The sequence below is a fragment of the Teleopsis dalmanni genome, chromosome 2 (assembly GCF_002237135.1).
Source record: "Teleopsis dalmanni isolate 2A chromosome 2, ASM223713v2, whole genome shotgun sequence".
NCBI classification, from domain to species: Eukaryota; Metazoa; Arthropoda; class Insecta; order Diptera; family Diopsidae; genus Teleopsis; species Teleopsis dalmanni.
The window spans coordinates 114,372,711-114,399,848 of NC_051847.1; the positions used below are offsets into that span (position 1 = coordinate 114,372,711).

The 27,138-nt window shown below is 29.2% G+C and overlaps 1 protein-coding gene across 2 annotated transcripts; it reads left to right on the forward strand.

The window, feature by feature from the left end:
* On the forward strand, positions 1-27,138 carry LOC119677330 (5'-AMP-activated serine/threonine-protein kinase catalytic subunit alpha-like). Of its 2 annotated transcripts, XM_038088629.1 has the most exons (7): positions 1-1,093; positions 18,588-18,770; positions 19,230-19,471; positions 19,538-20,030; positions 20,128-20,341; positions 20,398-22,639; positions 26,713-27,138. In XM_038088629.1, the coding sequence occupies exons 1-6, from the start codon at positions 1,000-1,002 to the stop codon at positions 22,637-22,639; spliced, it is 3,468 nt and encodes a 1,155-aa protein (XP_037944557.1). In that variant the 5' UTR covers positions 1-999; the 3' UTR covers positions 26,713-27,138. The 2 variants fall into 2 exon arrangements, with proteins under 2 accessions (XP_037944557.1, XP_037944558.1); XM_038088630.1 differs by lacking the exons at positions 1-1,093; positions 26,713-27,138 and adding an exon at positions 4,712-4,859 and having other exon boundaries at positions 20,398-22,865.

The window sequence follows — 27,138 nt, forward strand, 5'->3', positions numbered from 1 at the left end:
TCGTATCTTCGTATTGAATTTAGTCGGAGTTCATCATCGAAGTTTGCGTGTGGAAAATGGAGCGGTAGCTAATGAAATTAATATTAAAAACGCAAAGAAACGGCCTTTGTCCGCTATTTCAGCGAATTTTTTTTGTTAAATAAAAAACAACGACGACGAATTACTACTACCAATTATTACAACAGCATTAAAACATTTAACAATTACAAAAAAAAAACAAAATTTTTGTAATGAGAAAATTAAATGTAAAATCCAATTTGCAACAAGAAAATCACAGCTACAACAACAATAGAGCCTAATACCAGCGACTATAGATTTTTACCAAGCAGAGCAGTTAATGACGGCAATTTTAGCAAATTAAAAATTTCCACCATTTAGCAGCAAAAATTTCAAAACCCAATAAATTGCTTACATCAATTTGAGGAACACAAAAAGAGCTTTGTTGATTTAAAGCTAAAGAAATTGTGAAATATTTAATTTTTTTTCATGCTGCGCAATATTTGTGCTGCAAAACTACGCTCATCTCATATCCATTTATATTAAAATCCATTTGAAATCAATGCAATAGAAACACCAAGCTGGACATAATATTTCTTTTACCAATATAAAGAAATTTAATATATTCATAAATATTTTAATACATTCTGGGAAAGAAAATTTTAAGTTTTATATGTACGCATCCACCATTTTGAATCAGTAAAACAGCAGAGAAATTAACTGAGTAAAATAACGAGAAGGAAGAAGAAACGCTGACAGCAATAAAAGAAAATACGTCAACAACAATTGCAGCTGAACGCGAATACAGTTTGTTTTTAATTTGTTGGAAAAGGGTACAGAAGAACGAAGGTGCAGGCACGCTTAAATGAAAATATATAAAAAAATTATCGGAACACTAATTTTTCTTCGATTCCAAATTAAAATCAGAAATCTGTAACAAACAACAGTATCGTGTGTTCCTTTTTTTTTATTTGAAAAGTGTTTTAAGTTAAATTTCTTGCAATGGTCGAACGAATTTTAGAAGAAAATACTCGTACAGTCGAGAGTACTACTAATGGTACCAGCACTGATACCGACAACAGCTGCAGTCAATCTGGTAAGTTTAACTTTATTTACACAGCTTGTTATATATTTGTCTTGATATTTAATTAAAGCAATTTATTTAAATTGACGAAATAATATTCTCGTTGTTTGAGTGAGGAAAAAAACCTAAACGAAATGTGTTTTAAAAAATACAATAATTTATTGGATATGAGTAATAATTTATAATAATATATGCATAATATGTATTTTGTTTTATATAGTGTACATATATTTAAGTTCCAAATAATTTTTTTATATCAATAATTTTACTAGTCATTGTTTTATTATAGATTTGATTCTATGCTAAAGACTAAGTAAATTTTACTTTTTGTTATTTAAAAGTTAGAATATAGTATAGTAATATATTAAAGGTAATTTAAATGTTAATAAATAGTTTTCAAAACAATGCATACCTCTGTGTTTGAAGTTGCCTGATATGTAATATGTAACGATTGCAAAGTCACGTAGGCATTTTGAGGGAATGGGAAGGAATTTTGTTTGGCTATAGGAAATTCCAATAAGACTCAATTTGAAATGAATAACACAGTTTATTTGGAAGTGGAAAATACAGTGTAAATTATCTGAAATTAAATAACGCAATTGCATCGTAATTGTAGATAAAGTAATGTTTATTCGAAAACATTCGAACAGCTGATTTCCAAAATAATATTTTTTATGAAATTATTGTTTTCCTCGAATGAGTCAGAGTCTCAAAATGGATTGCACAGTAAGAAATAAGAATTTCAACATAATGTCATTTTATGCATATTGCATATAATAAATAAACGAAACTACTTGTTTAAATAATTATGATAAATCAATAAATTTTGCCGCTGCGGTTTAAATAGCATAACAAAACGAACAAGAAATAGCGAAAGGCTATGCAAATAAAAACAAAAAACTAATAACAACTTGCGACTTTTTGTTATTGAGAATGCAGAGCCACCAACTAACCTTGATGACGTTTATTGCACTTTTGTACAGTTTGTAGAACAAGAAACTTAATCATTTATGTTATGTTTATAGACAGGTAAATCGATAGGGATGTGGGATGTATTTTACTTTATTCTATAAAAACAATAACAATAAATAATTTGTAATGTAAAGTAATAATATTGAAAAGAATTAATATTCTAATGAAAACAACTTCTGCATTTCTTGTGTTCACATATATGACGCATTTAAAAACTAGTTGCAACCCTCTGTTTTTATTTCAAATTCCATAACAAACTCAAAGAGGTAAGCCATAAAATATAAAACGTCTATATATATGAATATTTATATTTTTTAATCATTATTTGTACCAAGTCAGAAAATATGATAAACAAACTAAAACAACAATGTCTCATACGATGTCTTATTTCGTTACGCTCTTTTCACCTTTTTCCTTCTTATACTTCTTATTGTGTTTTTATATATCTTCTCTTATATGAGTATAATATATATGTTTGTATTGATATTTATATTTTGCTACGTTATGTTTAATTGCGTGGTTGTACCGGTCGCTTTTCTGTTGCGGAACTCTCCCCCGCTCGTAAAGCAACTTTATAAAATTGTTTATTTAAAACGAAACTTTTTTTTAACATCGTGTTCATTTTGTAGTGCAACAAAAACAGCTTAACTACAGCTGTGCGGAAATTATAATTTTATTGTGCAGAAGCTTTACTCTTATTCTTACTCTTTATTATTTCCATTCTGTTTCTATATCTTTCTCACTCGTACCTCTATCCAAAAAAATATGCACTACGCTTTTTATTTAATAATTATGCTAAAAATGACGCAGTTTATGTTCTGCTTATAGTAATAGAATTTCAGATTTTTTTTATATTTTAGTACATTATATATACATATTTTTTTATAGAAAATCAAAGTAACTATTTAAATACAGATTTTATATTGCCTTTATTGATTAAACCTTTAATAGTAAATTAACTTAAGTTGTAGATGTTATTTTGAGGTATATGGGATGATGAATAAAAATAAATGAAATTCGTTTTTAACTAGAAATTTTATTAATAACAATTTCTAATAATGGCAACCATATTTGCCATGCGGTTACTTAAATTTATTTCAGTAAGCCTGCGTCTTCAAAATTTGATTAAAACAAAAACGAAAAATATATATACATATGAATATACATACGTATGCTTTTTTTTTCGTAATATGAAATTATGTATTTGCGTTTTTGTTTTGAACATACACATACACTACGTATGTTTAGTTTCAACTTTTTTTTTTTATCATTGATAAATTGTTGCCGGTTTGCTCTTACTTATGCCGTTTGTTGAACGCATATTCTTTCCCCAGTCTTACTATTTTCATGAATTAAAAGAAAAGTGTAGCCATATTTTACGTAAATTAATTCATTGTTCTGTTTTTGTACATTGGATATATTACATATTATTAATAATAGTAATACATAGTTTTAATAATAAAATTTAATTTAAGGAATTAAATTGTTTTAATTTTACAATATATTTTGTTTTATTTTTTTGAGCTTAATTTTTAAAATATTCATAATTGTAAAATAACTATGATTGCTAACTACAATAACGTATATTAAAGTATTAAACTTTACAAGAAAAAGTAAAAATGTTTCAAAAATGTGTAATTCTATAAACTTTACGTTAATATCTATTACACATACACATACACAAGTGATATAATTTTTCCATTTGTTAATGTCTTCAACTTTTAATTAAATCCGATCATATAGAAAACAATTCCAGTTCAAAAAATTGTGTTCATTTATTATTGATTTAGTTTAGTAAGGATGTTTTGTATATTACTTGTTTGTGTTTCTTAAATTCTTTCGCAATTTTTTTAAACATGTACATATACATATATAAAATATGTGTATATAAAATAACATTAGAAATCCCACAAACATCAGTGTTCCAATTACAGGATCAAAGAAATAGTAATCGTATATAGTACTTTTTTGTCTTTTGTTTTTAATGTAAATGCTAAAATTGTTCTCATTATTCTTATTGTTATAATTGTGTCTGTACTTTTGTTGTTGTAAACATTGAGATATTAGGTGTAATCCTACTATTAACGAAACCAATGTTGTAGCAATTTCCATTTATTGTTTCTATTTGCAACTGCACTTGTACGTTATATATTCGAGTGATTGCATAGCTTATTGCATCTATCTTTTTTTTTTTTTTTTGATGCTCGATTATATGATCGTGCTCTGCCCGCCTCAATGCTGGATAGAATTTGGCAAAATTTTTATATTTGAGTGTAATTATTTTGTATTATTTTCGAATTTTCTTTGCCAACACAAATGTGTATGGATTAGTGAAAAAAAGAATGGTATAGTAACTATTTACCAAATATGAAAAATCTTCCAAAAGATATCTCATATTTATGTACTAATATTTTTAAAGCTTGTAACAGATTTGTTGTTATTTTTTAAAAACAAATCCTTGATATTGTTTTTCCCTTTTCTATATATTTTTTTTTTTTTTTTTTTATCAGTCTGGTAGCTTTTTTAACACATGCAAATACAATTTTACTCAACACGCGCCATTTGTTTTTGTTGCTGTATGTTGTTTTGTTGTTTGTCGGTTATGTATTTTCGGTTTGTTCAGCTCGTCAAAGTTTAGTCGCGTGTTCGGCTGCTGAGTAAAATATTCTATTGGTTTGTGGACGGACGCGGGGCTTTTGCCATGCTGTGTGGCGATTTCTTTTGCGTATTAACTTTAAAATTAGTCAAAATTAGGTTAAAACTATTTTCAGAAATAATCTTAATAGAAAAGGAATCATAATGATCGGTAAATATATTTTTCATAACATTAATTCATATAAAGAATATTTAATTTAGTGGAAAAATTGTAAAAATGAATATGCAAAAATAAGTTTAAAAAAAAAAGAAATTAAAAATCAATTTTCGTATATAACTTTAAAATTAAAAAAATTGAAAACTTAAAAACGCATGGTTGGTTTATATTGCTGATGAAATATTTTCATTTTCCGATACGTAAATTTGCCGCTATTATTGTGCGACGTCAGCTTTAAGAAATACATGTATAATTATATACCCGTGTGTGTGTCCAATATATTAATGCATAATATATACATATATATATATATATATCATTATTAGTTAATCAAAACAATAACAAACAAACGATGTATCAAACACATGGCTACGTCTACAAAAAAATTTCGTTTTTTCAATAAATCTAATATAATTGTTATATTTGTATATTAATATATATATTTTTTTATATATGCTGATTTTGTTTTTTGCATTTCCTCTTTTTTTTTTTAACAAATTTTTAGAATTTTTTTTTTTCCTTTAATAAAAGTGGAACAGAATGAAAACAACAATGTGCTTTTTAGTATGAACGACCTTGGCGTGAAATTTATGCGTATTTGCTTGTTGGTGCTTTGTTCGATTCTATCGGCGTAATTGTTTTAAGATACAAGATATTTTTATTTTGTAGTTTAGTTTTTGTTGATTAAAAGCCGCAAAATTGAATTTACTTAAACTACAAATATGTTTAATAAAATTATTTGAATAAAACACGTGCTGATTTCAAACTTAAAAATTTTCAAGTAATGTGAGACATATTATTGTTTTAATTAACCAAATAATATAGCATTGTGTTTTCGAAAATAAATTTTAAAAAAATCTGCAAAAAAAAAACAAAAAAACCTCTGTAATAAAGATTGTTGCTGCATATAGGAGAACGAGTATATATGTTATTTCAACGAATCATTTTATGATATTTGTAATTTTCTAAGCTTGTATTAACGTTTCAATTTTTATTTTGATATAATAGCAATAGTGTTAACAAGCTTACTATGCTGTTTTAATATAGTTTACAATATCAAATACTGCGTCGTTTAAACCCATTAATTTACAAGCTGTTTCATCCAATAACAACAAATACTATTTATGAACTCATATTAAAATTATAAGACCGCATGAATATTGCGTATTGCGATAATTATACCTAGTTCATAAATACTAGGTTATATTTTGTCGGTTGTCTTCTATTTCTTACTTTTATCTGAAGCTAATCGAGAAGTCTTTTACGTATAATTTTATTTAACATATTACAAATAATTTTATAAGCTATATACATTGTAACCTGTTGTACATACCATAAGACTCTACTTTACAATGAAAAGTTCCGCCCTCCAATAATCAAAATCTTTTCATTTGCACCTAACCCTACGAATTCATTTTACAACAATAATAATGTGTGTGTCTTACATTACAATAACATGTGACAACCAGATATCGGTATGATGGCAATAGCTATATTACTAAATGCTTATAACCATCTAGTCAATTTTATTTATTTGCATTTACATTAAAATATATGTAAATATATATATAATATATATTTTAATAATGATGAGTACAGTATAGGTATCGTTAAATACAGTATTTTTAGGATCTAAAAACAATAGCTAGTCACCTACACAAGTTTTGATCTGGAGCGAACAAAAACACAAAGTTTTTAACACTTGTTTAAAATCGATCTTTTTTATACGGTTTTTACAATTACAGTGGTCGTCCAGTATAACGAACGCTCGATATTACGAATTTTCGATATAACGAACACCCAAAATATTTACATTGATTGTTCTATATAACGAACGAAAAAAAAAATTCTGCTCCATATTACGAACAAAAAATTTTTTGTTTCTTATTCGTTTTTGTTTTATACAAATTATGCTTTTGAATATAATTTTACTATAAAACTAGCATTATTCAGCTTAGAATATGCATGTAATTGTCCGTTTTTTTTTATTTTCTGAGAAAAATGCCTATATATGGCAAAATGCATATATGCAGGCGCCACTGATCTGTTGTTCACAAATTCAGTTTATCATATACGAAATACTATCCAGACATACATATGTACATATTAAGGTGTTTATATTTAATATGTATTTGTTTGAAAATATCATTTAAAAATTAATTTTGACAAAGCAGACGTTTAAATCGTTGTGAATTAAATTTTAGTTTTTAAAAAGCTGTTCAGAAAAGTCTTGAGTGTAGTAAAAAACAAACAAAAATTAATGATTTTTTTTACTCTACACTATGATTGAATGCGTCCTTTTTTATAAATAATTTTTGTAACAACCGAATAAAAAATACTTTTAAATAAATATATACTCGTACGTGTTTATAAGTTAATTTATGAACTCAAATATATGAAATCTCCTAAAAATAACCATATTGGTAGGTAAATGTATAACATTCGATATTACGAATTTTTCGATATAACGAACAAGGGGTGCAACATAAAATTCGTTATATTGGACGTCCACTGTATTAGCGAATTATGAGAACATATATTCAAGAATATTCTGCGTTAATATTCTCGGTGAGCATACGTTAGAGACCGTATGCTCACCGGTGAGTCACTCCACAACAACATTACCGGCCCGCTTATTCACGGGTGGGCACACGACATGTTTTAGCTGAGGATTCTCGACAAGATTCAATTCGTCGAAGCTAGAATGTGAAAAACAAACTGACTCTCACCGGTGGGCATGCGGTTTACGAAAGTAAATGTACTTGTTGAGATCGGATGATCACCCGTGGGCACTTTAATTGAAATAAATCTAAGTGTTAAATAATGTGTTCCACAAATTATTGTACACTAAAAACATATTTAAAAAATGACATACATAACAATAAAAAAAATGCCGGTCCCTAAGTGAGAAATAAGATTTTTCAATGCGGTCTTCAACGTTTTAACTAATTTGATATTTTAAATTTCAATATTATTAATTTGGGGAGTGTCCGGCACTGATGAACAAGCGGAAGAAAAACCTAGGAGAGTAGTATAAGGATCCAGGGTAGGCTCTATACTGTCTTTCATTAAAGAAATCGGACTTGGAGAAAAATTCTAATCCGACTAAGGGGCACAATAGATCTTTTAGGTCGCAGTGCACGATCCCTTCTTTTCAATAATAATTTATAATTACACGAAATGTTAGTAAAACATAAATACGCAGAGCTGTGCCGTTTCATAGAAAACGTAAAAAATTATTAGCGTTTACTTAATTTACGTTTCATTGAAATTTTATATAAATAAGCCATATCTGTTTGTTTATTATTTACATAAATTACTTAATTGATATTTTACACAAAATGACGTATTGTGAAAATTTCGCAACAATTGTTTGCAAGAACCGTGAGCGAAAAAATTAAATTATAATAATATTTTAAAATAATTTTATATTATATCGTTAATACTTTCTTATCAAGTTCTTATGATCAAAATTGTGATAATTATGAGCGCTAGAGCTTTTCAAGAATATCAAAAAAAAACAGATTTGGATTTAGCTGTAATTGCAATTTAATGATTTGGATTTTTGCTCTTACAATGACATTTTTATATATAAGATTATTCCATAAAATGTAGTTATGGTCGTACCCAGGACCGAAATTAGGGGATGGGGGAGGGGGCGCTGATATACTGATATGATATTATTATATATTTTAAAGTGTGCTAAGGCTTTTATTTGCTAGTATATTTCACCCATAGTTATAGTTCATTGAAAACTGGAAAATTAGATTTTGTTCACAAAAAAAAGACAAATTTTAAACTTTTCTTGTAAACAGTATAAATTTTTATTCAAAACAATAAAAACATTTTGAAATCTAGGGTGGGCGAGCGCCTCCACCTCCCCTTGCCCCTACCTGTGTACGCCCATGAATGTAATTGTCCAGTCATTTTTTATGATAAGCTTCGGCAAAGCTAAATCTAAAATTTGTTTTTTTTTTTTTCCTTCAAACATAGTAAATATTCTTATTTTTTTAAATTAATTTATATTCGTTTTGTTGTTTTGTTGTTTTGTCTAAAATTCCACTTTACTTTTATCTTTGTTTTTACATTCTTTATAGTTATGTTGTGTGTCTCTTATCAGGTTTGATTCATTTATTATTTTGCACTAACTTATTTAAAATTTTTTTTCTTCTTCCATTCTTTCTTACTTCATTTAATCTAATAGATATTTTTTATGTTTTATTTGCAACTCCTTTTTTCTTTTGTCTATCTGAAAATATGATAATCGGCCGTTTTTAGCACCTCAACTTCGTTAGTTTTGTTTTTTTTTTTATTTTGCGTAATGATATGTATATATATATATATATTTAAACATTTGTGTAAAGTTTACTCATATTCTGAATTTTTTAAAGTACATATTTATAAGATATCTACAAAATATGCATATATATGTATATTTGCTTGCGAAAAAATATCTACGATATTTTCTGTGTAAGTCAGCTTAAGTATAAGAATTTTTATATTTGTTTTTAGAGCTCATATTTATAATAAATGAGACGCAATAAAATAAGTAAACAAAATTGTGGCAAGAGTCAGAGCTTGAGTCGTAGTCGAACGAACCTACAGTCCCAAGTCAAAGTCAAGTTAAGTCAAGCTAAGCCGGCCGCTTGGTTGGGTGTTGGGTGTATGCATATAAAATGTTTTCTATTGTATTTGTATCTTTTATTTTTTTTGTTTTTTTTTTATACTTATGTATAGTGCGATTGTTGTGTACGAATGTTTTTTGTAAATATACATGAATGTGTAGTGTAGAGATAGAGATAGATAGATGTTTATAGAATTAACTGAAATATTAAAAAAAGCAAATAAACAAACAATTGATAAAAAAATAAACTCCGAATTTTTTTAATTTGAGCTAATAGAGGGTACAATATATTTTTTAAAGAAATGTATTTTTGCTACTTATTTAACAGACACAATTTAGATTACCAATTTAGCTGACTTAAATAAATAACGCAAAGAAAAAGTTTACAGAAATTATATTTATAACGCACTAGATATTAGTATTGTTTTTGTTGTACTATCATCATCATCATCATCAGCGTTACAGCTCGGGGTGAGCTTTAGCTGCATCAACCAGCTTTCTCCATTCTGCTTTGCATGATGTTTTAGATCTCCAGCTTTGTATACCCATTTTCCTGATGTCTTCAGTCACGTTGTCGAGCCATCTTATACGCGGTCTACCTCTGCTGCGGTCATTATACGGCGTGAAATGGAGTATTCGCTTTTGTGGTCTATCGTCCGGCATTCTCATGACGTGTCCTAACCATCTCAAGCGTTGCGACTTTGCGAACTTCACCACATCTTCACCATCACAAAGTTGTAGTAGTTCAGCATTCGTACGCCGACGAAATTCTTCTTGATTCAGGCGGATGGGACCATAAATCTTTCTCAACACCTTTCTTTCGAATGTTCTAATTTGGTTTTCATCTGCTGTCGTTAGAGTCCACGTTTCGGCCCCATAGCATAATACCGGGCGGACGATTGCCTTGTAAGCGTGTAGTTTGGCACTTCTGGTCACGATTTTAGATTTGAAGATTTTCGCGTGTCCGTAATAACTTCTGTTTGCTGCTACAATTCTGTCTTGTATACTAACACTGATTTCATTGTTTTTATTAATAAGGACACCCAAGTATTTGGCGCTTTCAACTTCTTCAAACGTAAACTCACTAACTTGAAAGGGCTCTAAAATTCGGCTGTGCATGTTTCTTCCAACCCTCATATATTTTGTTTTGTTCTCATTAATGTTTAGCCCAACGATCTTAGCTCTGAGTTGTAAGTCGATGAACTTTTCTTTCATATAGTGAAGTGATCTGCTTAGGATGGCTATGTCATCTGCGTAGGCAATGGTCAGTGATGTTTTGTTGAATATGTTCCCTGTTGCCACCAGTGACTTAATAGCATCGTGAAGGACTAGGTTGAAAATGGTAGTTGAAAGCGAGTCACCTTGCTTCACTCCACTTTTAATTTCAAAGGCATCTGTTAGACTGTCTTGCACTATCACTTTTCCAGTTGTATTGCACAATGTAATCATTATTAGTTTTATGAGCTTCTGATTGATCCCGAGTGATTGTAGAGCTTCCTGTATCATTTTTCTATCGATGCTGTCAAATGCTTGTTTGAAGTCGATGAAAAGGATATGCACTACTGCATTGAACTCATAACTCATTTCCAAGTTCTGTTTAAGCAGGAATATTTGATCGGTCGTTGAACGATTCGGTCTGAAGCCCCCTTGGTATTCACCTAAGATTTCCTCCGCTGCATTCTTTAGTCGCTTGTTTAAAATGCATGTAAAAATTTTGTAACATGAGCTTAACAACGTTATGCCTCGGTAGTTATTACAATCTAGTTTGTCACCTTTTTTGTGCAGTGGTACTACTACGCCAGTGAGCCACGCTTCCAGCAGCCTTTCTTCAGCCCAGACACGCTTGATTAATGTAAACAGCTCTATTTTTGCGCTTTCTCCGCAATGTTTAATGAGCTCTGCTGATATACTATCTTCACCGGGTGATTTTCCGTTTTTCATTTGCTTTATGGCTTCTGTAAATTCCTCAAGGCTGGGTTCAGGTTCTTGTTCTGTACTTGTAGCTAAGTCTGTTAAGGATAGGTTATTACTTTCCGAACCAATGTTGAAAAGTTCTTGAAAATGTTCCTGCCATCTTTTGATAATGCCCTCTTTTTCTACTAGTAGTTCCCCATCTTTGTCTTTACACATGTTGATTCGCGCTTGAAAACCCTTTGTTTGATGCTTGATGTTGTGGAAGAAACCTTTAGCATTTCGATCTGCAAAATCTCTATTGATGTTTAGGATTTCTCTATTGACGGCTTCTTTTTTTTTTCTTTTGCATATTATATTTGCTATTTTTCGTTTGTTTTTGTAGTTGTTTTGATTATTAGTGCTGTTGTCATTTAACATTTGCTCCCTGGCTACATTCTTAGCTTCCACTGCAACTGCACAGTCGTTATCAAACCAATTGTTGCGTCTACGATTTCTTTTCACACCAACGGTTTCTTCTGCTGCTTTTGTGATTGAATTTGCAAAAACTTTCCAATGCTCGTTTATATTGGTATAGTTCGTGATATGTCTAAGTGATTCGTTTACTCTCTGCTCATATTGATGGACCGTTTCGCTATCATGTAACTTGTCAACGTCCCATTTTTTCCTTCTAGATCCGTAATTTCTACGCACGCCCTTTAGACTTTGTCTTACTGTGGCTTTTACCAGAAAATGGTCGCTATCGACATTCGCACTTCTACAGCTACGAACATCAAGGATAAACGATTTCTTAATATGGTCTATAAGAACATGATCTATTTGGTTGGCTGTTGTTGAGCCTGGTAGCTGCCATGTCCCCTTATGTATGTTTTTGTGTGGAAAATGCGTGCTGCTAATGTACATACCGGAGCCAGTTGCGAGCTGACACAACCGTTTACCATTGTCTGATGACACGGTGTGTAGTGAGTGTAAGCCAGCTACATTAGAAATGTATTGCTCTCTTCCAATTTTTGCATTGAAGTCTCCAAGTAATATTTTTGTATCATGTGATGGAATTTTGCACAATGTCTCGTCTAAGTCTGTATAAAAGGTCTCTTTAGCGATATCATCTGCGTCTTCTGTTGGAGCATAGGCATTTATCAGCGTAAATTTGCTAAACATTCCTTTAAGGGAGATTACACATATTCTGTCATTTATTGGTCTGAAGCCCAAAAACGATTTTTCCACTCGTTTGTTAAGCAGAAATCCAGTCCCCGACCTACCAGACCTTTCAGCGTTACCACTAAAACGGAATTTTGTACCGTTGCATTCAATTTCACCACATCCTTGCCACCGTACTTCTTGGACCGCTAGCACGTCAACGTTGTACTTTTCCATTTGCTTAATTGTTTCTTGTAGTGCTCCTGCTCTCAGCAGCGTACGTACGTTCCATGTTCCCAGAATTATATCACGCTTCCGTTTTTTTTGACTTGTTTTATGTTTTTTGTTTGGTTGATGATGAGTCACAATATGTTTGACGAGGCGGGTTGTGAACCCAGCGCTCAACCCTTTTGGCCCAGGGAGAGGACTGCACGATTTGTTTGTTCTCTGCTAGTAACCGATTTTCTTTTTCTTCTGTTCAAGTGTTTTGAGATACACGGGACAGTTTTTGTCAAGCACTGCATGATTTTCGTCAAGGCCCAAGCCTAGCTTCTCATTTGCACGTATACAATTTATGCATTTGTTAACCGGCTCCTCATTGCAATCGCGAGTGCGATGTCTTTGATGGCATTTACGGCAACATTCGTCGTACCTGCAGTAAGGCGCTCTATGGTTGAAGCCCTGGCACTTGTAACATATCATTAAATCCGTTCCATCGTAAATTTTACACTTTTCCCAGCCAATGTTTAGCTTTTCTGCTTCCATAGCTTTTGTAAAAGTATTCGAGTCCGTTTCAAATATTGCGTTGTAAAATACTTTATTATCTCGTTTTATTTCGTACATTTTTGCTAGTTTTAGTTCACAATCAGAGAGGCACTGATTTTGTTTTCGCAATTTTTCGATAATTTCCTGTTCGTTATATTTAAAACTGATTCTGGAGATAGTAAATCGTGGCTTAATAGAGTTCGGAACTTTTACTTCATAATTCTCGCTCATAGCGCCTTCTACAGCACATTTTATTTTTTCACGCTCGGAATCACTTTCTGCCTCAATAACAATGGTGCCGTTGTTTCTTTCGTAGATGTTAGCGATTTTCAAATTTTCCGGGTTTATCTTGTTGTTTAGGTCTTGCTTTGTTTTTGCAATATTTTGTTTGGATTTAGGTTTGATCACGAGAGGCACTTCTTTTCTGAATTCTGGCACTTTTTCTACCCTTTTGGGTTTGTTTGCTTTTAGTGCTTCGGCATATGAAGCTTGCTTTGAACTGTGCGGCTGTAAAGCGTTACTTTGGATTTCCTTTAGCTCTTCACAAATTTTTTTGTTTTGCTTATTATTGCTTTCGATTTCATCGCGCACTTTCTCGTTATGGGTTTTTATCGTTTCTGCAATTTCACGAAATTTTTTAACTTCTATGGCACCCTCTTCACATACCCGTTTCACTTCTTTCATATTTTCCAAACGCTGGCTGAATTTTTTTTCGACTGCTGTTAGCAAGAGTTTTAGCTCATTTTCGCTTTTTTGCTGGGCTTGCATTAAGCTGTCATGACTTTTAGCTAGTGCTGTTTCGAAATGGTTTTTGTATTCGCCCAGTTGTTCACAGAAGCGTTGACCATCCTTTGCCATTGTTCGTTGCATTTTTTCAAGCACTTCATCGATGTTGTGGATGAGTGTAAAGCAGTCATCGCACATAAATCTTACAAAGGGCCTATCCAAAACTCCTTCCGCGTAATCGTCTAAGCCACTACATTTAACCGTGCGGTGGAATCGTTTTTGGCATGCCCCTTGACATATTATGAAGCTATCATTGCGAAGCGACTTATTACATTTCGAGCAATCCATATTGTCGCGCCGAACTCGCGACCGAAAATAAGAACGCTAAAAACGTACCAAACCGCACGAGTCTGATTAACTGATCCTTAGTTTTCACTAAGAATCAACTATATAAGTATATATAAATATTAGTTAATATATAAAAATTAATATGAAATGATGTTAATTTATAGTTTATGCGTCCTTTCGCTTATTTATTTAATTTAATTATTTAGCAAAAATTTAGAAAAAAAATTATTTAGCAAAAATTTATTACACTATTACACAATAACACGTATTAGTGTTGTTTTTTTTTTTTTTTTTTTATCGATGTGCAACACTGTTTTTCTTATATTATTTTCGAGCTTTTGGGCTTCAAGTGCTGTCTCTATCAGCTGTTTTAAGTGAATGTGATGGAAGATGGAAAAACAAATTTATCAAACTGATTTTGCAAATTAAATTTACTTTGCTAGAATACACAGTGATTTAAATTTACAAAAATTTCACTTTTCACCCCGAAATAGTATACTAGCTTAATAGTTTAAACTTTAAAGTTACTTGCTCAGGTGATTTTAGCAATTTTCGGGTCACTTCCGACGCTTTTTCGGTCAAAAACATTAAAAGTCACGGAGCGGTTTCAAATTGCGCGCACTTTGTATGTAAGCTATATATTTATATATATATATATATTATTTATATATGTTGTACTATAATTGTATTAATTTCAGTGTATAATTGGTAAACAAATTTTTCCACTAAACGGCGTTTTTGATAAACTTTAGTATATGAGCATTTTTCCCATAAGATATAGCTTGACTTTTGAGATACTGTTATATCGACTTAGAGTACAATGGAATATTTTGCTCGTAAAAACTATAATAAACGGGTATAGTTCGGTTCTGTATGAGTGGGATCCTCTTTATTAACGCATATTCTATTTCAGATTCCGTATTTTTATTTTGCCTAAATTAAAGTAAGAACTTGTCATCATGTTATGGAGAAATTGTATATTTATATATATATCTATTAAATCAGCATAAATATCCATATCAATTTAACAATGTACCACAACGACTAGGAATTTCAAAATGTCTGTGTTATATGTAGTAGTTTTAAGCTTTTTTTTATATGTTTACTTTAGCAATATTAGGTCTGTTCCACGAGCTACTCATAGTAACATATGAGTAAAACAGAAGTAAAATTTACAAAAAATACTTGAAAATTTGCTGGTGGAACGCGCTTGTGTATACACAGTGTTTACTCAAAGTTACTATGAGTAGCTCGTGGAACAGACCTATTGATGCAAACAAGTAGGAAACAATCTCTAAAAAAAATTACATAATTGCATTTACGTTCTCACTCTTTTTTCTAAAGTATTGAATAACTTTTTCTTTCACTTGTTGTAGCAACTTTTAGTTACTTACATTGTTTTTAAATAATTAATTTTGTTGTTATTGTGTTATAAAAATAATTTTAATAATTTTAATAATTGAAGTGTGTCATAAATTTCCGTTTTTCTGTGCTTAATGCTGATAAACCTTGTGCTGATAGTCTAATCCGTCCCTCATTTTTTTGTTTTCACACAATTCTATGCTTCTATTTGCTTTTGTTAAATAACACATATGCAGTCAGTCATCGGCTCTGTATATTGTTTTTTTAGTATTATATTTTTTTTTTCTTACTTTATATTTTAATTAAAATGTTTTTAAATCTATGCAACTTGTAAAGAAGGTTCAACGTATTCATAAGAATGCAGTAGAACCTAGAAAATGGCATCAAATATAAAAAATAAATAGCGTGCGATTTTGTCGGCGTATCTATATTAAAACGTATGTTATAAACGAAAATTATATAAAAATAGTTATAATCTATCTACTCATGAGCTTGTTATATTCATTTTAATTATATTTAAAATCATTAAACTTTGAATTACACTCTTTCGACATCGGTCATATATATAGTATACGTCGCGAGTATTTAGTACCGGAAAACATTGCAAGTTGAAAGAATGTCACTAATTGTATTAGAGCAAGGTATAGTTCCAACATAAATTTTTTAAATTTTATTTTTATTGCAAAATGATGCAGAATTTTCCGAGTAAAATATCATAAAGTATGATATAATAATATCATACTTTAATAATTAAAACTTGATGTCTAACATTTATATTATCTTGAGGATTGTGTGATATTATGTTCGTTTTTATTAATTTTCATTATTTCTTTCACGAATCTAAAAATTATCATTCTTTGAATACAATTTTCTTTACTCTTGAATCTTAAACATAAATCTTCTAATTTAATTAAAAATACTATTTTCCATATTTCATATATTTCTTTGTATTGCATACCCATAAGTTGTACACAGACCATGTCTTAATGGGTGTGTGGATATATCTGTAATAGTTTACTGTGTCTGTTTCCATTTCTGGAAAATATGTAAAAATTGAGCGTAGATACACCTTACAGATTTTTATTTTTTTTTTCACTTAAAACTTTCGTGTATGTTAAATAATTTAATATCACAATGGCAAGCAGGCAGATATTATTGCAATTGCAATTGTTTTATAGTTCTAGTTCTATAAATTAGTGTAGTCGTTTGGAAATTGATTATAATTTGTCAATCTACTCTTGTTCAATATTCACAAAAATATACTTAAACATATAATGATTGTTAGATTGCAATTTATACCATTTAATTAGTTCGATTGAAATGCAATATAATAAAAAATATTTCCTAAATATTGTAGTGAGAATGTTAATTATACGTCTATCGACCAATGTCGACACACATACGCCACTAACTGCATCATTGCGATGTTTGGTTTTTTTTTTCACTGAGGTGTTGGAGATAGTGTTTCCAGATTAAAAGATATTGGTTTTATAAAGGGAAGTACCGGCTTCAAAAATGGTGTACTATATCTCGTTCTCCTTATCACTCGGCCTTCAGATATATCTTCAACTGGTATGTTTAATTCGTATGTATGTATTTCAATCAAACCAATTGATTTACTACGAATCTTTCATTCTGTGGCATGGCAGTAGTCATGTTTCTTCTGTTATAAAAATAATTTTGTTTTCATAATTGAAGTGTGTCATAAATTTTCGTCCATCTGTGTTTAATATTAATAAACCTTGTACTGATAGTAATTTTTTTTTTTCCTGAACCATTTTCTTCTTTAATTTGTTGTAGTTTTTTATTTTAATACAAATACATAAATCTGAATAATTACAAGTAAAAATTAACAGTAAATAATTCAGCCAATAATTGTGTCCCATTATTAACTAAAAATAAATTCTGTTTGTTTAAAATAATGTCAGACCCATACCCGTACCCGTACCTATATCATATTAATACATATTTCTTTAATTTTAATCAATTCACGAGATTAATATACAATAAATATTATATTATAAATGTAAAAACAAAAGTTGTTTTTAGAATATATATCCCGTATTAACATTTTGAAAATGCGTAGTTAGATGTTGTGTATATTAAATAAATATTGTATATATATATAAAGTTCATTTCTTCACATCAGACGCATTTTTATTATCATATATTTTAAGTTAAAAATACAGACAAAAAATACCTATTTTTAGAAAATATGGATCGTTAATTGTCGTCTTAAAAGAAAATTGCGTCTTTTCAGCGAGGATCACGCATAAATTACATTATGTTAAACCATAAATTTTGTTTTACATTTAAAATATTATTTACATTAATATAAAATGAATATATTATCTTTTTTTTTTTACAACAATAAGATGACGAAGAATGGAAAGTTTTTAAAACCTTTTAGTACATATTAAATATGTGTACTGTGTACTAGTTTATTTAGTTAAGTATAATATCATTTTGACCCTGAGATAAAAAACAAAATTGATTTAATAACCTAAAGTATATTTTTAGTTGGTAGTAGTCATCAATGCCAATTTTTTTTGCACAGCTGAGCTTTGCATTTGAGTTATCTTATCTGAAAGTGTTTGTGTACACCATTGTATAGGTCTGTGTATGTTGTTCTAATATTTATCTATAAAAGTTTCAATTTGTCCTATTTTAACAAAATATTTATTGTCTACACAACGTCAACGTCTCTGGGATACAATACGAGTATAAACATGTGTATAAAACTTTATTTAATTTACATATATAGTTTCATTTGTTTGTTCATATAAATTTAATAACACAATAATACACAATTATATTAATGTACGTCTTTTTATAATTGTTTTTAGGCGGTCGCAATGAAATAACACGTTATAGTAGCGAGGATGTCTCAGGTAACGAATCCAATGAGGCTCCAAAAATGACGGAAACTGAACGTCAAGCGGACTTTAACCGTCATAAAGAGGAAATGCAAAAAAAAAGACGTAAGAAGAAACGAACAAGTTCTTCTTTGCATTCTTCAACATTTCAAGGTAAATTATATTAACAATGTTTAGTTGTTATAAATAGAACTGGATGATATAGCAATTATAATCAAGGTGAGTCGATTGTTATGGTGGCTATGGATCAGTATGTTTCGTTAACAGTTAGACCAATATAGAGCCTTTAGTAATAACATATAATTTCATATTAAAGAGACCTCTCCTTACCAAGAAGTATCAACTATTGAGATAGGTCGGTTTCTTATAATCTATATCGTTTTTTATTTTCTAATTTATACGATTTGGAAATACGACGAGGATATATTTATGTATTTTTATTACTTGTTTTTAATTTTTACGAATATATATTAATATATAATAATTTTTCAGTTGCATTTTAATATAGTATATCTTTGCAGTTCTTAAATTAAAACTAATTTGCATATTAATATCAGTTAAAGTGGTATAATAAAGACTAAAGACTAAAAAGAAATTTGTTTTCGTTTTTAGAGCTTTATAAACTGACTGGCGAAATACTTGGTGAAGGAGCTTACGCATCAGTTCAGACATGTGTCAACATCTACACGGATTTAGAGTACGCTGTTAAAGTGATTGATAAGATACCAGGGCATGCACGTGCGCGAGTTTTCCGTGAAGTGGAAACATTCCATCATTGTCAGGGACATCCAGGCATTTTGCAATTAATTGAGTTCTTTGAAGATGATGAAAAATTCTTTTTAGTTTTTGAAAAGGTAATTTAGTTAATCAGATCATCAATTAAAATGTTTAACTATTATAAAAATATTTTTTTTTTACAGATTAACGGTGGTCCTTTATTAACACGTATTCAGGAGCATATTTGTTTTTCCGAGCATGAAGCTGCTCAAATAATTAAAGAAATTGCATCTGGCTTAGACTTTTTACATAAGAAGGGTATAGCACATAGAGACTTAAAACCAGAAAATATACTGTGTGTATTTCCGGATAAGTTATGCCCAATAAAGATATGTGATTTTGATTTGGGATCTGGCATTAAATTCACAACTGATATATCTTCGCCAGCGGCTACACCACAATTATTGACACCAGTCGGTAGTGCGGAATTTATGGCACCTGAAGTCGTTGATTTGTTTGTTGGTGAAGCAAATTATTATGATAAACGTTGCGATTTATGGTCGTTGGGAGTTATAGCATATATTTTATTATGCGGCTATCCGCCTTTTTCAGGCAATTGTGAAGAGGATTGTGGTTGGAATCGTGGTGAAAATTGTCGTAAATGCCAAGAATTATTATTTGAGTCCATTCAAGAAGGTAAGCGAATACAGAAAACATCACAATTATATATATTAAAATATTCATTATTGTTAAAAAAATAATCACATTAAATATATTAATTAAAATATTTTAGGACGTTTTTCATTTCCCGAAGCTGAGTGGAAAGATGTTAGTGACGAAGCAAAAGATCTTATTTGTGGTTTACTTGTCAAGGAAGCACCAAAACGTTTAAGTGCTGCAGCTGTGTTAAATCATTCATGGATTAAAATATCCGAAGAAGAACCACTAAATAGTGTAAGAATGGAAAATCGTCGTAAGGCATTGCGAACACCTGGTAATATAAGACGGTAAGTTCAGTTTCATACTTAAAAATGATTATTTTTGATTAAAGATTTTTATATAGTAATCAATCAGCACGTGAAATTTCAAACTTTGCCGAATCAGCTATGGCTGTGAAAAGAGTGATTTTACAACATTTTTCTATGCGTTATGATTATATTAAGGAGCGTCCAAATATCTATCAACCTTCTCAGTCCTATTTAGATGCATATAGTGGTAATCCAGATACGAAGCCTAATTCACCAATCAAAGCGCCATTGAAAAGTCGTTCAATGAATACGACCTCGAGTGGTAATCGTTCTACGTATGGAGTTAACAAAAGAAGCAGCAATTATACGCAACGGCAATCGATCAATAAATATGCTAATAGCAATACTTTAACACCTTCTCGTAATACATCGAGTATTTATAATAGCTCTTCAAGTTATAAAGGACTTAATGTACACGAAGAATATGATGACGATGAAGAAGAAGCGTTAGAGGAGTTTGGGCGTTTAGATGAAGATGATGAATGGGCAAAGGGAAAATTAATACGGAATACCACTGACGAAATTGTTGAAGACAAAAATGCTGAGGTTGATAGTTATCATCATTGGCGTGAACTAGAAGATGACGATTATGAGGACGATGAGTATGATAATGAGTTTCAAAGTTCCTGGCAATATGGTGCTGACGAGCAGTACAATTTAATTCAACATCAAAAATTAAAGAATGAACAGTTTGGAAATGATGAAAATTTTGATAAAATTGTTATAGTTGATGATGAATTGAATATGAATGATAGAAGTAATGTTATTAATGATGATAATTATAAGATTGATTTAAATAACTTGGACAAGCAAAATGACTTTGCTGGCACAAGTATAAATTGTAATTTACATAATAATATTAATAACCATGATTTGAAACAAAATATCAGCAGCAATGGAGATAATGTTAAAAATAAATTGTTATCAAATGAAGAAGATTCATTAAGTGATATTAATTCTGTAACTATCAGCAATACCACCAATATGAATATTATTAATAATATAAACAACAATAGTAGCAAAATTAATAATAAAGATGAAAATTTATCTGAAATAGTAACAACAATAGTAAATTCATATGATAATAAAAATGCTAAATTATTGGATAGTATTAGTGATTTAAAAGAAAAGCTACCTGAAATTAATGAGACTGCAAATATTGGTATCGACTCAACTGCAGCAAAAGAGATAAAAGAAATGAAGCAAACTACGAACACTCCAACTGAAACAATAACATCAGTTTTGTACCCACCAAATGAAATTGAAAAAATATCCATACCAGTTACACCGCAGATTGAGTCGATGTCAATTGGAACGACTTTTGGCAATCAAGAGCAAGACAAACTACAACAAAATCAATTAGCTCAAGAAGAAACATCGCAATATAAACGTTCACCTAAAAACAAGCAACAAAACCGTAATGTATATTTTGCTGCTGCAGATGATTATTATGGAGATGATGTTTACCAAAATTATGATGCATCTGACGAAGAAGTAGATACATTTAGAAAACCATATCATACCTATCCTAAACGACAACAGAATGGGAAGCGTTATATGGGTCAACGAAAACACCAACATAATGAACAACATTCGAATGAAAATTGGCGTTATCGAGGACAGAATTATGTTGATAACCAACAACAGAAACAAAATTCCTTCCGTCGTTATCGACCAAACAATTCTGCTGGTTACTATGATAATCAGCAGCATAATTATCTTGGCAGCTTTTCACATAGTGGATCACAAGCACAACGCACCTATGTATTGCCTAGTTATTATCATCAACAGCGCAACATCGGTGGAAGTGGCAGTGGCAGCGGTGGTGGTAGCAGTGGATCACCACCATCAGATGATAATATAACTAATAATTCTAACAAAATACGTAATTGGCGTAAAGATTGTATCTATTCCTCAGTTCGTAATTGCGGTATGAACTCATCACCACAATATCAAAATAATTATCAGCATTATCAACAACCGCAATACCAACAACGTTACTCACCACCTGCGGTTCATCAACAACAACCGCGCATTGGATCTGGACGCTTTTTCCATTCTAACACTTATATGCATCCAAAAGCCGTATATGGTGAAGAACAGGTTGTAACAGGACCACTAGGAATTGGTCTTTCACCACCAAGTGAAAGTTTGTTGTTACAACGCCGCATGCGTATGTCTGCAACTAATAATAGTGGCGTTGGTGGACCCCATCAGCAGCAACGTAACGATTTAGCGGTCAGTGATTTTTGTCAGTCAGCTGCAGCAAACGGTTAGGTATGTGTTTAGGGTGTTAAATAAAAAAAATTTTTTTTTTCTTTTTTTTTTTTTCTAAATTGTAATATTTCAAAGAGCTTCTTTAATAAGATAATCATATTAAAATTTTTTGATTTCAAGTATTTCTTTAAAAGCTCTGGTTAAGAATTGGTTATTTAAAAAGAAATTCAATTAAAATATTTAGATTTATATGAACGACATTCATTAAAGAAATATTTAGCGTTTCTTTATATTTAAATAAATGTTATATCATTGAGTATTTTTTAATCGAAAAAATTTAATATGTTTGTTTTGTAACATACATCAACTGTTGTTAATTTAATTAAAAGCTACGAAATGCTAAAAGTCGTTCGACAAAAACAATTTTTTTTATATAGATAAAATAAATTTTTTACCTTGTTTAATAAATTATAATTTTCAAATTATAAATTTTCTCAAATATATACAATTTTCTTCATTTTTATACAAGTATAAATAATATTTGTAAAAAAAATTAATATTTTCTTTTACTTATTACTTGTCATCTTTAGCCCCTTACAATATGCAACAAAAAAATTTATAATTCTGGTAGTCTCAGTTTTGAAAATAATAACTTTAAACAAACCATACTTTTTGTACGTTCATAACTTTCCATTTTTAAAAAATTTTGACCATTTTATAATTAAAATTTGTATAATTAATTATTTTCTTCGCTGATTTATGTAAAGAAAATATTAAAAAAAAATATTCATGAACTTATAGAACTGTTTTTATTTTTAAAAAGGGGGAATATATTTTACTTACAAGCAAAAAACATTTTATTGCCAAAAAAAGAAAAAAAATAAAAAACCTTAAAAAATAAATGTTAAAGAAATATGTTTTTATTGGAATTGTTATACAAAACAAAGAAAATTTATTAAACAAATACTAATAAGTAATAAAACAACTAAGAAATTATTCCTACACAACATTTACACTAAATACATTTTTAAATTTTTTTTCTATTAGTAGACAATCTATATTGTCTTACCAAAAAAAAAAACGAAACAAAACTTTGTTATATTAATTTTTTTATTTAATTATGAAATTTCTGATTTTTTTAAAGTTGTTGGTAAAATTTTTTAATTATTATACTATTTATTTGCCATTATTGAAAAAGTATAATTGTATTTTATTTAATTTTTATAGCTTCTTAAAAAATTGTAAAATATTTTAATTGCTAGAATAATGTTCTAAGCATAATATTTCCGGTACAATAAATTATATTGAAATGCTTAAAAGAATATTTAATACAAATATGTATTGTCTTGTCTCTAACACTTGTCTTGTTCAAAAATTTGAACTTCGATGAGATTCTAAAGTATTCAAAGCATATAAAGTCCAGTAAAGAGCACGCAAATACAAACATATGTAAGACATTAAAAGTAGTCTTGCAAATCAATAACTAGCTTGCAAAATAACAATTTTCAAAACGGCATTTGAAATGGACAATTTAATTTAATATTTCGTAATATTCAAGTAAATGAATTCTGTAAGTGTAAACAAAACAATATCGTAGTATTGTAAAATAATTTTTTTTTAATATAGTTTTTGCATTTGCCTTTTTTGGTTTGTGTTTCCAACACAATCATCAGCTTTCAATTCGAATCAAATGTATGAATTTCGCAGTGAAAAAGAGAAGTATGAAGTAAGAATAGATCACCAACGGCTATAATAAAAACGCCATTAACAGAATAAACTAAACACCGCTGCATAAGTTAAATTTAAAATATTTTAGTCTTCAAATTATAGTATCACGGCATATCAAATTTTCAAATGCAAAAACAGACAGATGTCCTGTGATAAACTGTTTATGATAGAACTTAAAATGCATTTAAAATTTCTTTTATATGTTTACATATATATAATATCGTAAGTGCATGATTGCATATATTCAATTTGATGTGTAGAATAGTTTTGCATACTTTTTTGATAATAGTTGATGGATGTTGATGTTAATAATTACAGAATTACAATGAAATTTTTATGTGAAAAAGAGAGGCACTTGTTTATTGAAATTATTTTCATATGGTCTTAACAATACTTTTTCTATTTACTACTTAGTGTTAATTTATCCAGCAACTTTTCATATTATCGGTTAACCAACACATACATAAAATACACATTGTACAAAAAATCCTTATAAGATTAAACTAATATTCTTTGTTGAAATTGTAAAAAATTTAATGCTAATATGTTTAGTTTGTATCATCTATAAAAAGTAACTATTTTTATACATAAAGTATCTTATATTTATATCATATCGAAAGTCGATTGAACTTTGTTAAAAGTAACAAGATATTTATTTAAAGAAACTATGAAATTATAATATAATGATAAAAATATTTTATTTCAATCAGGTATTGATTTATTAATCAACTTTGAAGTACGAATGTTTATAATTAATAGAAAAGTGTAAAAGCAATTTCTCTAAATATTGAGAATAAAAATTATTATTATCAGAAGTCATATAAAAATATGTAATATTTCATGTAACAAGGATCTAACAGACGAGATCAGTTTATGCGGTGTATACATCTAAGTATCTTTCTGTAATGATAAGTTGATTGATGAAGTAATACAAAACATATATTAAAGAAAAAACCATTGTCTCATATAAATAATTGAAATCGAATGCTAAACATTGTTAGTAGTTGAAGTGCAATATTTTATGTAGTATATCTACTAAGTCTGATTAGTTTTCGATGCGATTATAAATGAAAAAACTGTTTAATTCTTATTTTGCTATATTTTCGAAATTAATTTCTTGCACTTGAAAATTTTAGTGGTTTATTATGTGATATTAAATTGTAAAATTATGTATAAATTTTAATCTAACAACTATATGAAGAATTGCTGCAGCTTGGAACAAATTCTCCATAGTTTGCAGATCTAACTATATAAATACCTAAAAACAAAACGTACTGTTAAAATGTGCCATCATAATTTTCTTCATCTAAAAATGCATTTTATTTTAGTAAAATATTTACAGAAAAGACAATGCTCAAGTGTGTAAAAGAAATTTCAAAATATTTCATAATTAAATGAAAAGAGAAATATTTAACTTTTCTTTGGTAGGAATAGTTTAGAGCAAATAACGATTTATTTCTAAAATTATTTTCACTATGAAACCGAAACCCCATTAATTTTTAAGATAAACAAAAATCCTCAATGTTCACTACTTTTTCCATTTTTAAAACAATACAAAATAATAAATAAAAGAACAGAACAATGTAGAAGAAATGTAATTACTTAGCAATCCCTACTTATTTAAGCATAAAATGAAAAAAAAAAAATCAATAACCGATAAAGATTTTAAATTTTGTAAGAGAATAAATATCGAAAAGTATATATTTATACAATATTTGACAAAAAAAAAGTCTTCTCATCAAGTTTTTATCTACAGCATTCTTTAACATCGTTAAGTTGCTCTCGCACTTTTTAAATGTATGTTTCATTATAATATTAAGTTAAACATTTATTAACTTTTAATTAACAAATATGTGTGAGTGAGTATTTGGTTTTTATTTGTTTGAAGTCAACTTAAGTTAATTAAAAACGAATAAAATAAATTTGTATCTTAAAGATGCAAAGTGTAAAACGAAAAATACTTTTGTTAAAAACATTGGGGTTTTTGTCACCTAAATTGGAGTGATTATGAGTTTAAAACGAAAAGTTAATACGAGAATATAAAAATATATATAAATTATAAAAAGGAGAATGTTTTTAAAGTTTAAGCAACTGATAAATCTAAAAAAAGTTATTGTTTTATACATTTCAGCAGAAACAAACAGAGAGTAAATAAAATGCAGAGAATGCAAAAAAACTTTAAATAAAATGTGTTTTCAATTTAATATATATATTTTTTTTAATTTTTGTAGTTCATTTTTCGAAAGTCTTCTAAAAGGATATGTAAGGAGCGTATATCGCCCTTTATATATCGGAAAACAAGGAGCTGTAATCTGTTAGAATATTATTTTATTTATATATTTATTTATTATATATTCTCAACAGGAACAATGGCACCATTTTTCTACTTAATCTTTATTTTTTAGATTGTTCAACATACTGACTTAGTCCTTTAGTTGGTTCAATATTTGGAATCCTAAAAAAATTTGAGATTACGAATGGCCACAAGATTCCAACAAGATTCGGCACTGGTTTTGGTCTCATAAAACTTCTGTGAACCACGAATGGTTAAAAAATTATGTTCCACACTTCATTTCGTTCACATAATGGCTTTCGAACTCGACAGATGCAAATTCAATGTACTTTTCCATCTGGGCTATATTGGAGAGCAAAAAGTGAGGTTTAAAAATATGCCAGCATGGATGGATGCGCTGAAAAAAGCCATTGTTCAGAAATGAACCAAAATATCGAAAGATCACATTCGTGAAGCATGAAACTCATTCTTTAACCGTTTGAAAGCCATAGTCAAGGTGAAGGCAAAAAGTGGTCATCTCGAGCTAGAGTGAATGGAT